This window comes from Monodelphis domestica, chromosome 1, assembly GCF_027887165.1.
Source record: "Monodelphis domestica isolate mMonDom1 chromosome 1, mMonDom1.pri, whole genome shotgun sequence".
NCBI classification, from domain to species: Eukaryota; Metazoa; Chordata; class Mammalia; order Didelphimorphia; family Didelphidae; genus Monodelphis; species Monodelphis domestica.
The window spans coordinates 266,878,298-266,896,343 of NC_077227.1; the positions used below are offsets into that span (position 1 = coordinate 266,878,298).

At 35.1% G+C, this 18,046-nt stretch overlaps 1 protein-coding gene across 1 annotated transcript in view; it reads left to right on the plus strand.

Moving 5' to 3' along the window:
• ACTR10 (actin related protein 10) overlaps positions 1-16,820 on the plus strand; it is a 30,597-nt gene extending 13,777 nt beyond the window's left edge. The window contains exons 6-13 of the mRNA XM_001369038.5: positions 234-301; positions 594-673; positions 1,563-1,598; positions 3,648-3,727; positions 3,814-3,887; positions 11,471-11,552; positions 13,961-14,162; positions 16,212-16,820. Coding sequence (XP_001369075.4) covers positions 234-301; positions 594-673; positions 1,563-1,598; positions 3,648-3,727; positions 3,814-3,887; positions 11,471-11,552; positions 13,961-14,162; positions 16,212-16,393 — 804 coding nt within the window. The 3' untranslated portion in view covers positions 16,394-16,820. The remainder of the gene's footprint in view (positions 1-233; positions 302-593; positions 674-1,562; positions 1,599-3,647; positions 3,728-3,813; positions 3,888-11,470; positions 11,553-13,960; positions 14,163-16,211) is intronic.
• Positions 16,821-18,046: the final 1,226 nt, after the last annotated feature.

Consider the following 18,046-nt stretch of genomic DNA (forward strand, 5'->3'; position numbering starts at 1 on the left):
GGGCTCAGGGAAGTTGCATGTCTTCTTTGTGCTCTCATAACACAGTACATGTCAGAGATAGGACTTGAACTCAGGTCTTTCTGACTGGCCCTCTGGCCATGATACCATTGATACCTCTCACAAGAGTAATAAAAATTTTAAACCAGTTGTTCATTGAGAATCCTGATGAAACATGTAAGCAAATTATATTTTATTTCTATTAATGTCATAAGATTTCCTTGACTACTTTATAGATATATGAAGGAATACCAATTCTGAATTGTTGGGGAGCCCTCCCCCTAGGAGGAAAGGCCATTCACAAGTAAGTTTTCTGGGAAATTGATTGTTCTCTGGTGACATAAAAACATGTTTAGTTCAACATCAATCCTTAGAAAGCTTCCTAATATGGAAATTATTTTCATTGTGTTAATTCCCCTTGATTCCAGTGCTCTTATCTTTACAAACAAGAAGATATTCAAAATGCATAACAAGGATATAAAGTATCTTTTAGATTTTTTGTATCATCTGGTATTCAGAAGAAATATTAAATTAAGCTTAGGATATTAATTATTACAGCGTATTTGTATCACTAACTTTATTTTTAAAACCTTCAGGGAGTTGGAAACTCAGTTATTGGAGCAATGTACTGTTGACATAGGAGCTTCTAATGGACAGAGTCTTCCATCAGTAATGAGTAAGAAATGTTTAAATTAAACTAAGCATGACATAAATACTTTTATGCTTATTTCTCATTTATATCTCCTTATTGTTGTCACCAATAAAGTGAAGGCACTGTTAATTCTGTAGACCAGGGATTATTCATTTGGGACCATGTGCTCATTTTAAAAAATATTTAATAACTCTTTTTCACTGTCAATTAGTTTCTTTGAAATGATAGCTATTTTGTTTTATGCATTTTAAAAACATCCTGAGGAGAGATCCTTCAGCTTCACCATACTACTAAAAAGGTCCTTGGGGGCAACTAGGTAGTGATAGTGGATAGAGTGTCAGATGCGGAGATGGGAGGACTTTGCTCAAATCTGACCTCAGACATTTCCTAGCTGTGTAAACCCTGGGCATGTCACTTAACCCCAGTTGCCTAGCCCATGCCACTCTACTGTCTTAAAACTGATACTTAAAAGATAGAGTTATTTCATTTTATTTGGGGATGGGGGCATGATGCCACAAAAATGGTTAAGAACCCTCAATTTAGACTGAAATGCAATTTCCTTAGCTCCAGATTAAAATATTTGTATTTTACATAAAAAAAAATAAATATTGTTGCAATGTTGTGCAAATCAACCTTAGAAAAATGAAGATTTTTTAAATTTACTAAATGTATGAATACAAGACCATTTCATTATATGTCTGCTGGGGCACCAGGGCTAATAACTGATGCAAGTACTGTTTATCATTATGCACATTTTCCTTACCAAAATGGTTATTTTTTCCATTTTGCTTTTTATAATTTTTATGATATTTGCAATTGTAATATCATGTTTATATAGAAATATAAATATAATTCAAAAAGTTTCATTCTTGAGTATTACAGTTCTTTATTCTAAATATAATTAATCTTTTAGGTTCGATTCCAGAAGTTATCTTAGAAGACATTAAAGGTAATATTTTATACTTGTTTAAACCCAGTTTTTTTCCTGTCCTTCTAAAATGTTAATTTGAATTCAAGTACTGTAATATTTGTGGGTAAATATGTCCACATGCATACATATATAAATAAATCTACATGTATATAATTTTCTCAGAAAAAGAATAATGTAAATAGCACATGCTATTTACACTTTAAAATACTTCCTTTACAGATAAATTTATAGGAGCCTGTGTCACTAATTCATGCTATTTTGTTGAAATAATTTTCTTATGTATTCTTTAGAAAACAAGTGTTCTTGTTGAATTAAGATATGAACTGTACTCAGAATGATAGTTTGTTTCTTAAAACATTGTATTAATGTTTTGCATTTCATTTTTTTTCTTTATTTTATGTTTATTGGCTTAGCGTATAAGATTTTACATGAATTGTATACTATCATTTGATTGGCTCTTTATTCAAGAATTATGGGATTTGGCCCAAGTTTGTAGCATCTTATTTACATTAGCATTCCAATATACTAAAAATTATTTTAACTTTCAGTTTTATTAATAGTACATTTTTATCAGAATTTAACCAGGTTTTTTTTTTCTGATTGACTTTGATTCGCTGAAAAATAAAGGCTTGTAAAGTATTTCTCTAAATAATTTACCTTCTCTGTACAACAAAGCCTTACCATGTTATGAAAGGGTCCAAGATTCTTGAAGACTCTGCAAACAATTTTCAAGTTTTGTCATGTCCTACTTGAATGGCAAGGCTTCAAGTAGAACCTAGCAACAGATTGTCATTCAAAGGCCAACCTATTTTTGAAGAGGCCCATCACCTGAAAATTGGCCACTGGGTGGCAGAATCACCTTAGTTACTACCACTTATGAAGTCATCTACTGTGGTATGGAGGACTTTTGATCTCTTATTAGTGGAGGGAGTACTCAAGTTAATGAAATTACATGTTTGGGAAGTTTTAGAGAAACCTGATATGGTATGAATGGTCTAGGATACATTAAGATATATACTAAATATATGGATAGTCAGAATGGTCAGATTTTAGGGACAAATGACAACTAAATAGATAATCTAATCCAAAATTTTCATTTTACAGGTGAGGAACATAAGGTCATAGATTTAGAACTGAAAGGAACCTCAGAGGCTATCTAGTTCAGTCTCTCATTTTATTTTATTTTATTCTTTTAAACCCTTACCTTCCATCTTAGAATCAATACTGTGTATTGGTTCCAAGGCAGAAGAGTGGTAAGGGCTAGGCAATGGGGGTTAAGTGACTTGCCCAGGGTCACACAACTGGGAAGTGTCTGAGGCCAGATTTGAATTTAGGACCTCCTGTCTCTAGGCCTGGCTCTCAATCCACTGAGCTACCCAGCTGCCCCCAATCTCTCATTTTACAGATGAAGAAACTGAGGCCTAAGAGGTTAAGTGACTTGCCCAAGGTCACACAGCCAGGAAGCTTCAGAGATGGGATTTAAACCCAGGTTCTGACTCCAGAGCTCATATTCTGCCCAGAGTTTGTGGCTTACCAAAAAAGCACATAACTAGTTAAAATGGTAGTGATTTCTTGACTCCCAACCATACCACATTATATACCTATGTATTTTTTATGATTTGAAGGTGGTAGAGATCTTAGAGTTCATTTAGTCCAACTACTCATTTTATAAAAGAGGAGATAGAGCCTAATGAATCTAAATTACTTGCTCAGGTTTCCAGAGATAACAATAGAATTGGAACCCGTGTATCAACTATTAAGTCCAGTATCTTTCCAAAATACTGTATTTTAAATTTTTAATGCATGCAATTCATATCCAACTATAACCAAATCCTTTTTTAAAAATCAGAGCATTTCAGTGATAGAACATTATCTGAAACTAACTTCAAATTGTAGTCATGAAAATAAAACAGTAAATTAAAAAAAATACAGAAAATGTAGGAGAGTTAGGTAAATGTGCCAGATATACTTGCAGAGAGTTTAAATGAATGATGTTTTGTCTATATTTGATACATCACAAAGCATAAGACTGATTTACTATTTTTACCACAAAACTCTTCTGTTAAGTACGTACTTGTTTTGTGAGTGATCTACAGCGGGGACTCAAAATGCAGGCAGCAAAATTCAACATTGATGGCAGTGCTGAGGTGAGCTTGAACTTCACATTTATTATTCATTCAAAGATTAGAGGTCATTATCTTTTTTCTAATGCTTCTATCACTTGTATTTTTAGCGACCTTCACCACCCCCAGATGTAGATTACCCATTAGATGGAGAGAAGATTTTGCATGTAATTGGATCAATCAGGTTGGACATTCTTTTTCTAAGCAGAATAATGAAACAGACTTAAATCAGATTTTTATTTGCATTCTTTTTCTTAAGTATTTGATTTATAGGAATTCCAGTATTTTTATAGTAACTTAGCTTAACATCAGTCTTTTTTTTTTTAACCCTTCCATCTTAGAATCAATTCTATGTATTGGTTCCAAGGCAGAATAACAATAAGGCCTGGGCAATAGGAGTTAGTGTCTGAACTAAGATTTGAACCCAGGATTTCCCATCTCTAGTCCTGTCTCTATCCACTGAACCACCTAGCTGCCCCCTTAACATTAGTCTTAACACTGTTTTAAGAATCAGAATCTTATAGCAGGAAATAGCCTTAGTTGTATCTTGTCCAACTTCTTCATTTTACAGATGTGGAAATTGAAGGTCTTAGCTAGTCACAGAATCAGGACTCTAATCTACATCTTCTCTTTCTCAGCCTGCTCACTCTACAGCCTCATTTTATGAGATCTGTCACTCCTGACTAATTTGTTAAAAGAAACTATAACTAGATTTTAGAGCTATATAGGAATTATATCACCTTTTATGTGAATCAAAAATCACTTTATTCATTAAGCATTTATTAAGGACTTACAATATGTCAAGCAGTGTGTTAGGTCCTATAGATAAACAGACAGAAGTGAAACAGTCACTTCCCTTAAGGAGCATCTATTCTAATGGGGGAAACAACCACTGTGTGTTTGTGTTCACAATATATGTACAAAACAAATGCCAGATCATGTTGGAAGGAAGCTCACTAGAAGTTAAGGGAAATCAAGTAAAGTTTCATATAGAAGGTAGCACTTGAACTGAGTCTTGAAGGAAACAAGAGATTCCAAGAGGTAAAGGTGAGGATAGCAAGGGCAAAATTAAGGAGATTGGAAGTGAAGGGTTCATATGTGCTGAATAGCAAGTAGAACAACTTAGCTACATCAATGAATGAATGAATGAATGAATGAATGAATGAATGAATGAATGAATGAATGAATGAATGAATGGTAGTAATGTATAAGATAGAAAGAATTGAGTTGCTAAAAAGATTTAGATGACAGAGGAGTTTATGTTTATTTAATCTTAGAAATAATGGAGCCACTGGAGTTTTTTTTAATTTTTTTTTTTGAATAAGGATGTAACTTGGTCTGACTTGTACTTTAGGTAAATCACTTTGGTGGCCATATATGAAGGACAGAATGAAAATATAGAGAGATTTCAGATGAGAAGGCCAAATAGAGGAAGTGTCTGTGCGAGTGGTGAGGGACACATGCATGAAATGTTATAAACATCATAGAAAGAATGAGATTTGTTAATTGATTTAATATGTGGGGTAAGCGAGAATGAGAAGTTAGGGATGGTAAGATCCTATGCTGCATCTGCTTCAAAACATTCAACAGGAAGTTCAGGTTGGGACTGCACCTCAGGGAAAAAATGAAACTGTAGGTATAGAACCAGGAGTTATCTCCATAGAGATTGTAACTGAACACGTGTTGCTGATAAGATTACCAAGTGAAAAAGAAAAGTGACACAGGACACAGCCTTAAGGTATACCCACAGTTAAGTGAACCTGACATGATGATGAATCACCAAAGGAGATTGAGAAGTAGAAAGAGAACTAGGTGAAACCAATGTCATTAAAACCCAGAGAAGAAAAAATATCCAGGAGAGGCTGACCAACAGTATCACTTACTACAGATAATTAATAAGGGTGAGAATTAAGACTTACTGCTTTTGGTTGAACTCTATAAGGGGTTGTGATAAAATTAGAAGATTCAACAAATTTGGAATAAAGAGGATGAATTTTCTGGCCACTCTTTGTTTAACATAATATCAAAAATAATCCGTGCTCCCCAAACATCAAAGGAACTGATATAGGAGCTGATATTCTTTACTGATAGTATTCAGTGGCTACTAACTAAAACTAAAACCCTGCAGCCAGTCAAAAAATACTGGATTGTTAAAATGAATTTGATTTTTAAAAGGTAATCTGCACACATAACCTAAATCAGACTTTCAAAGATATAGGTTTTTCTTTTTTTTTTAAACTCTTAACCTTCTATCTTAGAATCAATATTGTGTATTGTTTCTAAGGCAGTACGGGTTAAGCAGTTGGAATTAAATGACTTGCCCTGGGTCACACATATAGAAAGTGTCTGAAGTCTGATTTAGCCCTAGACCTCTTGTCTTTAGGCCTAACTCTCAATCCACTGAGCCTGTCCCTTCCTTAGTACTTTCAATGATACCATCATCCTGGCTGCCTCAACAATGACATTCAAGGCAAAGTTTTTTTTCCAGCATTCAGAGGAGTCATTTTTCCCCATTAAATGTTTCTTCACATTAAAAAAAAAAATCAAGTGCTATTCTATAATAAAATAAAATAAGACCTCAGTAGTAACAGAGGACTGAGGCATTGTTGGGTTTTGAGATCATTTGTTAACCCATTAAAGTAGATATTTGCTCTACCTGTAAGCCATAGATTCTGTGGGGAAGAAACTTTGAAATCCACTTCCTGGAAGGGCTATAGGTGTGGACACTGACCCTCTACTATTTTTTTTTTAACCCTCACCTTCCGTCTTGGAGTCAATACTGTGTATTGGCTCCAAGGCAGAAGAGTGGTAAGGGCTAGGCAATGGGGGTTAAGTGACTTGCCCAGGGTCACACAGCTGGGAAGTATCTGAGGCCAGATTTGAACCTAGGACCTCCTGTCTGTAGGCCTAGCACTGAGCCACCCAACTGCCCCAAAAATTTGTAATTTCACATACACTTATTTTTGTGTATTTGAATATTTTTTTCAATGATTTAGGATAAACTATTTTTTCATTTAGTTTGATTGTTTTTCAGATTGACTCATTTAACTGAAATTTACCTTTTTGCTAGGGAACAGTGTAGAGAATTACATTATGAGTTAGGGAAACCAGCTTATTGCCAATTTCTGCCCAGTTAATTTTCATATGATTGGGCTAAAGTTATATTTGAGGTATTTCCAGACAGCAGAACTTTTAAAACTCTAGTATAAAGAGATAGAATTTATCTTCACATTATTAGCTTAATAGTGTTAGATATGTAATCTCCCTAGTTTGGAAAATGGTTGTGTTCTAAACGTTCTTTAAAATTCAGAACAGACCTTTCCCATAAACATATATATTCCTGGTTCCAAAAAGCCTACAGCATACCTGAGGCATAGTAACTTGAACTTTGTTTCCTTTTCAGCAGACCCTGTAGCATTCCTTGAGAGAGTTTTGCTATTAACAGAACAAGTCCCAACCATACAAAAGATTCTAAATACCTTTCCTTTTATCCTAAACTATATTTATCTCATTCTTATAGCCATGTTACTTCTGGCTTGGAACCTGATTTAATCTAAGCTTTCTTTAGATGAGCTCTGCTATGCCTAACTATAATCCTTCCTCTACTATTCCTTGGGACATTGATTTATAGCTTACTGTTTTACTTTTATTGATGTATTTACATATTACCCCAACTCCATGAGAAGTCTCATGTAACAAAGTAAAATAAATAATGCAGTGACCTCATCTGAAAGAGCATACAACATTCCACATCTGTAATACCCTTCTCCCTCCTTCCCTATTTTAAAAATTTAACAGAAATTATTTTTCTCTTCTTACCAGCCCCCACGTCTTAGTGGGGTGGAAAGGGAAGAAATTAAAAACAAATTCCTTATAACAAATACACATAGTCAAACAAAAGAAGTTCCCTCAGTAACTATATGTAAAAATATATATGACTCAGTCTGTACCTTATATTCATCACCTTTCTGTCATAGCATGTTTCATCATCATTCTTCTGGAATCATGAATGGTCATTTTATTGATCATAGTTCTTTTAGCTTTCAAAATTGTTTGTTTACAGTATTGTTATCATATAAATTATTCTCCTGGTTCTGCTCTTTTTATTTCATCAGTTTACAAATAGTCTTCAAAATTATTCATGTTTATAATATTGATATTATAGTATAAATTGTTCTCGTGTCTTACTTCATCCTAAATCATTTTATATAAGCCTTATTGTCTTTTAAAAATATCTTTCTTAATTTTCCATAGGATACAGTATTCCATCATTAGAAAATAAGTTGTGACATATATATATGAATATGACTTCTTACTATTTGGGCAGCATATTTAAATATCTTTACAAGCCTTTTTATTCTTTTCCTCTGTCACTGCCATTGTGTTCCCATCCCAAGGCAAGAAGGAAGTTGTGTTCCTCCCCAGATAAAACCTGACTTTCTGGGAGATAGTGGTATACGGAAGAAGCACACCTTTGTTCTAGGAGTCTCTGACCAGCATTTATGACTTATCTAAGTGTATTTCAAGTCCAGAGGATTCCATGGACAAATTCGTTTGGAAACAGCATTCTAAAACTTAGCTTCAACAATCATTTGTTATGACTTGTTAGTGGCAAAGCCAGCCAAGAATAACAATATTTTTATAAGAAAATATGTTGATTTACACTTGAGATAATAAGAATTTATTTCCCTTTAACCTGGCAGTGGGATTAGAGAGTGACAATGTCACAGAATTTTTTTTTTGGGGGGGGGAGCATTCAGGTCCCCTAACAGCCAGTCTACCTAATAGCTGAAAAGGAATCCTCACAATATACCTGATAAATGGGGATCCAGCACCTGCTTGAAAACCTCCATTAATGGGAGTCACATTGCTTCCTGAGGCAACCTATTACATTTTGTGGTAACTCTTGTTAGAAAGCTATTCCTAATATGGATCCAAAATTTGCCTCTTTACAGTTTCCCCTAGTTGCCCTAGTTTTGCCCTCTGGGCCAAATAGAACAAGTTTAATCCCTTTTTCACAAAACAACCCTTATCTGCAGACAGCTGTCTTGTCCAATCTTAGTCTTCTCTTCTCCAAGCTAAACTTCTCTCTAGACAATTAACAACCCCTTTCTGTTTGACAGCTAAAGCCCCTGACAACTTGGCTCCCAGCCACCTTTCCACCTCCTTGTTATTCTTCATTCATTCCCCTCCACATACTTTCCTGGCCAGTTTGGCTGTTATTCAGCTCTCCACTTTGCTTACTTCAGTACCTTTACTCAGGTTGTCCCCGTTGCCTGCAATTTCCTTTCCTCCACACTTCCAATCTTTAGAAACTAGTTTCCTTCAAAGTTGAGGCCAACTACCACTTCTATATGAAACCCTTCCTGATCTGCCAGCTGTAAGTACCTCCCCCCAAAAAAATTTTTTTTAATTAACTCATTTATACATTTTGGATATTTTATGTATACTTAATTATGTACATGTACATATGTATGTACATGTTATCTCTCCCAATAGAACATAGTTCTTCAGGGCAAGAATTCTTTCATTTGTTTTTGTAGCAGAGTGCTCAGCACACAGATGTTTAATAAATGCTTGCTGATTGATCGATTCTTATGTAGACTCAAGAGCCTTCATACTATTTGTCCTTCTGTGCATACTCCATCTTAACAATGTCCTTCCCAAATCTTGGCATCCGGAGCTAAAAGCACTACTTCATGATCTAATTCACTTCCTCAGGTCTAGAAGCTCTGCCCTCCTAATGAAGCCAAGGACCAAATTAACTTCTTTGGCCACCATGTCTAATTGTTGACTCATGTTGCATATTGACTACTAAAACTAATAGATATTTCTCAAACAACAATTCCTCCACCATCTTGTAAAATCAATTTTTTCAACCTAAATGTTAAACTTTGCCATATCACTTTAAACCTGATCAAATTAGATTCAGCTTAACTGTCATGTTCTTTTTAGATTCTATCTTCCAACATGCTAGCGATTCCTATGTGTCATTTGCAAATTTGATAAGTATGCCACCTCTGCCTTTTTCCAAGTCATTAATAAAAATTTGAGAACAGCACAGGGCCAAGCACAGATCCCTGGAAGCACTCCACTAGACGTCTCCTGCCAAGCTGACAGTTAGCCTTTGAATCTGGCCTTTAACCAATTCTGAATCAATCTCACTGTGCTGTCACTTTGGCCTTTTTGCTAAGCAGTAGGATCAGGTTTTAGGGCAAGAACACCTGGAAGAGGGGTGTTGTTTGGAATTTAGAGTTGGGCAGGAATAATATCAGACTAGACTCCTTTCCAAGGTTGGGGGGAATAGCAGTGGAAGTAAGGAGAAGCCTAGCCTAGATAGACAGGCTCCAGAACAATGAAAAGGGCATGATTTGAAATTAAGAATGTATCAAGCTGATCAAGAATGTACAATACTTACAGACTTAGACTGTTTTCCTTTCAGTTTTGTAACCCCACCTGGTATTTGATAAATGTTTGTTGAATTAAAGGAAACTCCTCACAGCCTCTGGGGGGAAAGTAAGGGAAGTTGCTGTTATTACTGCAACTAACACTTGCTGAGAGTTTTGTTTTTAACAGAAACTTCCTTTATTGGGAATGTAGACTCTTATCATCTATAGTTGTCATGTTCTGGAAAATATGATTTGACACTTGAAATCTTCAGATCTAGTATCTGCTGCCCAGATTTCAATATGCATTTGGATGATCACCTTTTAGAATGTGTCTAACTTTGTGTGTGTGTGTGTGTGTGTAGATTGACATAGATATACTCAGAGCTATGTACACATACGTGTGTGTCCTTTTTAGACTCTTACCTTCTGTCTTACTAACAATTCTAAGATAGAAGGACAAGTACTAGGCAAATAGGGTTAAATGACTTACTTTGGGGGTCACACAGCTAAGAAGTATCTAAGGCTAGATTTGAAACTAGGTCCTTCTAAAGCATTCTATCTACTATGCCACCTAGATGTCCTACTATGTGTGTGTATATCTCTGAGGGAGCTAGGTTATGTTGTGAAACTTGAAATCAGTAAGGACTGATGAATCTTATTGGCTGTGTTTCTGAACAAGTCATTTAGCCTTCTCTGCCTCAGTTTCTTCATCTATAAAAGAAGATTAATAATAGCACTTGATTCACATGGTTAGTAGAAAGATCAAATAAGAGAGTATATTAAACTTGGCAAAACTTAAAGTGCTGTATAAATGTTAGTTATTATATCTAGAACAGAGAGTACTGATAAACAATGAAGTGGGCCCAGAATTGAGCAGGAAAAGAATGAGCTAGATTGCTTTCAGAAAACTGAAAAGCCCTTTTACTCCCCCCAAACTTCCATGAAAATAAAAGCCCATCTTTTCAAAGCTAATATTTTGCTAGTGTTCCTACAAATGAAAAATTCCCATGAACACGAATAAAGGGCATCATCAAGGAGTTATATGACAGGAAAAAGAGATCAGCGAGATATGTTAGCAAGAGATGGCACATGGTCAGCCCCAATGCCCTACTGATACCCTTAAAATTGGGACTCCTAATGGCAAACGTGGAAAAACACAGATAAGACTCACACAAGCTGGGCAATCATGGAAGGGTTATTTATTCTGTTCTGTGTAAGAGAACTCAGTAAAATCATAGATCCATTCTGAATATTTCTAAATCCATTTAGTAACAGCCTGTTTTGTCATTGACATACTGTATCATTTTAGATTTGTTTTTATATTATTCTCAATACAGTAATTGTTGTGCTATTAATAATTTTCTTTTTATCTCACTAGAGACTCTGTTGTGGAAGTTCTATTTGAACAAGATAATGAAGAGAAATCGGTAGCCACTTTAATATTGGATTCACTTATACAGGTATTGCTCATATTTTAATGAATTAGTGATATATAAGAAGTATGTCAGGAAACATTTATAAAGAATGTGCTAAGGAACAGCTCGGTGGCTCAGTGGACAGAAAGCCAGGCCTAGAGTCAAGAAGTTGTAGGTTCAAATCCTGTATCAGATACTTCCTTGCTTTATGACCCTGGGCAAGTCATTTTAACCCCAGTTGCCTAGGCCTTATTGTTCTTCTGCCCTGGAACCAGTACTTACTATTGATTCTAAGATGAAAGGTAAGGGTTGTTTTTATTATTATTATTTGTGGGGGGGATTAAGAATATTATGTGCAGTGATTGTGTTCTGGTTTTATTTTGTTCATTCAATTCCATTCAAGAAACTTAATTCTCTACTGCCTACAAGGTACTGTACTAGGTGCTGTCAACACAAAAACAAAAAATGAAAAAGGCTTTGCCCCTGAGAGGTTTATATTCACACTCTTCTAAAGGATTAACATGTTTGCAGCTGCCTTAGTACCAGGTAATTTGAGAAAGGAAAGGGTACTAACAACTGAGAGAATAAAGGAAGGCAGATGGAAGGAAGAAGTGGTGTCACCTGAGGGGAACATTGAATGAAAATATGGCTTCTGAGAAGCAGCCAGGAGGGGATCCATTCTGAGCCCAGGGGATGGCTTGGGGCCAGAGACAGACAGTGCCAAGCTGAGTTGGGTAAGGCAATAAGGATCTAAACTAGGGTGGCAGCACTGGGAGGGGAAAGAGACAGATGGTAGATGCATTGTGGGGAAAGAATCAATAGGATTCAGCAACTATTTAAATATGAGGAGTGAGAGTGAAGGAAGAGGCAAGAAAATGAAGTTACAAACCTGGGTGACTAAAAGAACAATGGCACCCTATAAAGAAATACATTTGTTTCACAAGAAATCCTTGTCTCTTTAAGACCTTTTCTTTCCATATTAGAATATTATCAATAGTATATTATTGAGGGACTGCTAGGTAGCTCACTGAATAGAGAGCCAAACTTGAAGACAGGAAGTCTTGGGTTCAGATCTGGTCTCAGACACTTCTTAATTGTGTGACTCTAGGCAAGTCATTTAACTCCCTTTACCTGGCCCAGTGATGGTAAACCTTTTGGAGATCTAAGTGCCCAAACTGCAACCTCACACTGCATGTGAGACCCCACCCTGCCTTACCCCAGACAGAGGAGGGAGGAAGCACTCCTATTGGGCTCCTGGGCAGAGGGGGCGTGTCCTGTGAGAAATGACCTCAGGTGCATGGAGAAGAGGTAGGAAGTAGGGCCCCACCCCACTCCCACCCCACCTTAGCATATATGCCATAGGTTTCCCAACAGGAGCCTAATCCTTACCCCTTACTGCTCTTCTGCCAATTCACAGTATTAATTCTAAAATGGAAGACAAGGATTTGGGAGGTTTAAGTATATTATCAAGTAATCGTTATTACAGATGCAGCTCTAGGGTCACAAAACTATGAATCCTACTGCCTAAGAGAATAATGTTTGCATTTAGATCCTTTTTTCTATAGCACTAACACTTATTTTTTATTTTATTTAATTAGATGATTTAGGGTTACAAGATTCATGTTCTTTCCCTCCCCTCCCCTTATTCCCTCCCATAGCCATTGGACAATTTCACTGGATTTAACATGTGTCATTGATCAAGACTCATTTCCATATTATTAATATTTGCACTAGAGTCTACTTTCCCAGTCATAGCCCCATCAACCCATGTAATCAAGCAGTTGTTTTTTCTTCTGTTTCTTTCCCCACAATTCTTCCTCTGGATGTGGATAGCGTTCTTTCTCATATGTCCCTCCGAATAGTTCTGGATCACTGCATTGCCACTAATAGAGAAGTTCATTACATTTAATTTTACCACAATGTATCAGTCTCTGTGTACAATGTTCTCCTGAGTCTGCTCCTTTCACTCTGCATCACTTCCTGGAGGTTGTTCCAGTTCACATGGAACTCCTCCACTTTATTATTCCTTTGAACACAATAGTATTCCATCACCAACAGATACCAGAATTTGTCCAGCCATTCACCAATTGGAGGGTATCCCTTCATTTTCCATTTTTTTGTGCAGCTATGAATATTCTTCTACAAGTCTTTTTCCTAACACTAACACTTATGAATAAAGATGTGCATGCTCACTTTTAGGGTAGAATGTTTCAAGTAAATTGCATTTATTTTCTTCTTTAATAAAAATGTATATGTATATATTTAGATATAGTATCATAATTTTTCCAACCATATCATTATTTGTTACAGATCTACACTGAAAGATTTAACAAGTTACATTATCATTTCTTAATGCAAATGATCACCTAATTATATTATTCTCTGTTCAGTTTTCTTAAAGCAGGTTGTACCTGTATATACAATAATTTGTTTTCCTTTATTTTGAATTCTAGTGCCCGATAGACACAAGGAAGCAGCTGGCAGAGAACCTAGTAGTCATAGGTGGCACTGCTATGTTGCCAGGATTCTTACATAGATTAATGGCAGAAATCAGGTATTTGGTAGAAAAGCCAAAATACCAAAAAGCACTTGGCACTAAGACATTCCGAATTCATACTCCACCTGCAAAATCCAATTGTGTGGCCTGGTTGGGAGGTAAGAATTTAGTTTTTAAAGTACCATATTTAGAATGTTAGAAATAAATTTACAAAGTACCATTTTTTTAGATTTGAATCATTTATTATATTGATGCTGCTTGTTCAGTCAAATATACACAACTGTATATTTAATGGTATTGCTACAGGGTAAAGTACAACGATAATTCTTTATTGAAAACTGTCCATTAAGTGTACCATAAAATGCACACATACATATTCTACTTTGAATGCTTACTTTTACTTAAGTAGTAATAATCATTAATAAATTTATTTCTCTTATTCAAGTGGAGTATAATATGAGGTGTGGTTATAAAATAACATGATTTATTTAAATAACTAGTCTCATTTAAGCCAAATTTTTCTATCTCAATCACATACCTTATACACAAAATTTGATCCAGTGTGTTTCCAAAGATAAAAATCAACTTTCAAAAGATAGTGTCTTCCAAAGCTTTGATGTGAGCATACTCTAGGCTTTGAAAGCAGGTCCAGGGGAAAAAACTATTTTGAGCACTAACAACATTGTTAGAATAAGTGAATTAGTGTCTTGATGTGAGTACTTTTAAAAGGACAAGATTAATTCATCAATCACTTAAGAAGCATTTATAAAACATATCTGTTAGGCACATAAAAAACAATTGTCAAAAAATTAAATAGTCCATGATCTCAAGGATCTTACATTTTAATGTTAAGTAGGAGACAATATGTACATAATAAGTAGTATATACAGAACATATATAAAATTAATGCTAGACAATTAACTAACAGGTGGGTCACTAAGCAGGGGTGAAATAGAATTAGTAAAAGAAAATAGAAGGTGGTAATTCAATTCCTTCTTATGAAGGGAAACATTTTTTTTTTCAAAATGATTATATGGACAAAAGTGTGAGTAAATATTAGAATCTATTGTTTTTTATTGCTAATCTTCTGGTTCAAATATGTCGTTGATTGCCTTATTGCTAAGTGACATAATTTAATTATACATGCTGAGGAAACTAATTTTGAGATTGTGAGAAAATTTAATTTTGTTCCTTTTAGATGAAAAAATATGTATGTACTTCATGGAAAGTGTTTTAGCATGTATACTATGGACATTTCCTGGGAAAGTTTATATTTAAAATAAAATGGTAGAATTATAGAATCTGAGAGTAGGCTATGTTCACAGTGCTATGGAAATATAAATCACTATTTAAATATTACAGTTAAGGTATTTTGCATATCCATTCATAGCAGATTCGCTGCCGTAGATTAAAAAATAAAATTACATTGTAATTGTAGACTTGCCTGCAAAATTATAATGAGGCATAAGTAATTTGAAGTGAGATGCAATTTCATTAATGAAGCATAGGACTACAAAACAAGAGAATTACTGATTGAATACAATTACAGCTACTTACAGCAAAAACTTAGTTCAGAAATGAAATATATATGATAGAATAAAATATCATAATTTATCAATTATTTCTAAATTTACATAAAAATTATCCCAGGGTATGGGGCTATATATCACTGAATGATGATGTAGCAAAATTTCCATAACATCTACAAATGGATTTTTCTTTGATCTCCGTGAGGCACAGACCTAGTAGTGTACGACTAGGTCAAAAGGTACACACAGTTTTAGAGCCCTTGGGAATGGTTTCAAACTGCTCTCCAGAATGCTTGTAACAGTTCATAGCTCCACCAACAATGTCCCCTCTAACAGTTATTTTCCCTTCTTATCATATTAGTTGATCTGATAAGTGTTAGTTAGTACCTCAGAGTTGTTTGAAATTTGCATTTAACTAACCAACAAGTTTGGTTTTTGTTTTTTTAACATGACAAATTAGATAGGATTTGCAAATTCTTAAGCCTTTTAGCTACTCTGCCTGGTGAAGTTTTATAGTTATTATCACTCAGATCTTTGTTTTCTAACATAAAACAAAGTAAAATTTGCAGAGAAAAGTCTAAACCAGGAGTTTCCAACATTCTGAATATAAAAAAAATTTTTAATGTCTCACAGTTTTTACTCACCATGTACTCTTATTTTTGTCATTTTACAATTCAGGTGCTATTTTTGGAGCCCTCCAGGATATTCTTGGGAGCCGTTCCATCTCAAAGGAATATTATAATCAGACGGGCCGAATTCCTGACTGGTGCTCCCTCAATAACCCCCCAATGGAAATGATGTTTGATGTGGGTAAAGCTCCACCCCCTCTGATGAAGAGAGCATTTTCCACTGAAAAATAAAAGCCTGAATGAAATGCAGCTGCACTTGACCCAGGAAAAGATCCTATTATACAAAAATATCTCATCACAGCCCAATTACAAATGTTATGTACAAAGTGTGTTATATTGTGTTATAGTTAACTTCAGTGTAAGTGAAAATAAATCGGTATTTCTTTTTCTGACCTTTTTTGCTTTTCTTAAGGAGCTTTAGTAGGTAACCCTTTGCTATATTTATGTGACAGTTATACAAAGCAATTTAATTTGGGAAATTGGTTATAAAGTCTAAGATAATAGCAATAGAGAAAAACTCCCTGCAGTTTGTAATGTCCATTCCAGCCTTTGGATGCTATCAAAAATGCCATAATGTTTAATAGTTATTCATTTGAATATTAAACAGTGTTAAACACTACTAATTATTTCAAATATTAAAGTGTATATACAAAAAGCATTTTGTTGTGGCCTTTAAGTTTTTCCAGGGAGCAGGGTTCATGAATACATATTATAACTATTAAATATTTAGGTAAATTAAGTATTTTTACCTTTTACCTGAAAATATTATCTTAAATATAAGGTAACATTCTCAAGAAATGTTATATGCAAAATATAAAAATTCCCAAGCATTAATTTCACAATGAAGTATAGTAGTAATAAATAGCCATCTTACCTCTTAAGTGATAAAACTTCCTGAATGTCGGCTGGTCCTCAGGAAAAAAAGATGCATGAATAAATAAGTGGATTTTAATTTAATATATTTCTGCCAAACCCCAACTTTGTAAAAGGACTTTTATTGATCATTTCATTAATCTTATATTCTGTATGACAAAAGTTCTTTTTTATACTACCTCAAATATGTTCTTGGCCATATAATTGTTAAGTATTAATCTTGCTGACATTTATGCCTGGTTTCCCCCACACCCTCATCCCCCCATCCCCCCACCCCTGTCTTTGGTCTTCTGTGAAGGTAAATAACATACTTCTTATTCTAATTTATGTCATAATTATTTTGTGCTTCTTGACTCCTCAACAAAATTGTCAGCTTCTTGAAACAAGGTACTGTCTTATTTTTTTTTCTTTTTTTTCTTAAACCCTTCCCTTCCATCTTAGAATCAATATTGTGTATTGGTTCCAAGGCAGAAGAGTGGTAAGGGCTAGGCAATGGGGGTTAAGTGACTTGCCCAGGGTCACACAGCTGGGACAAGGCTGAGATCAGATTTGAACCTAGGACCTCCAGTCTCTAGGTGTGGCTCTCCATCCATTGAGCCACCCAGCTGCCCCCTCATTGTCTTTTTCCAACTAAATTGTTCAACTTAAACTTCTTTCTTCAAAGTTACTGATTATCAAGATCTTAACAGTTAAAACGAATCTAAAAGTCTTTGTCTTCATCCCCCTTGACATCTCTGCAGCCTTGAAATTGTGTATCACCTTCACCTTCTGGATTCTGCCTCTTTAAGATTTGGGGGCTATTTCGCTCTCCTACACTCTTTCTCCTTTTTCTGGTTTGTCCTCCGTGTCACCCAGGGCTCTGATCTGGATCCTTTTCTTTTTTGGTTCTAGACTTATCTCACCCACAGGTTCAGTCATCTCTATGTAAATGATTTCCAAATCTCTCCATCCAATCCTAGTGTCTCTGCTGACTTGCAGTCACATTTCAAGTGCCTTTGTTATGGTGGTTGT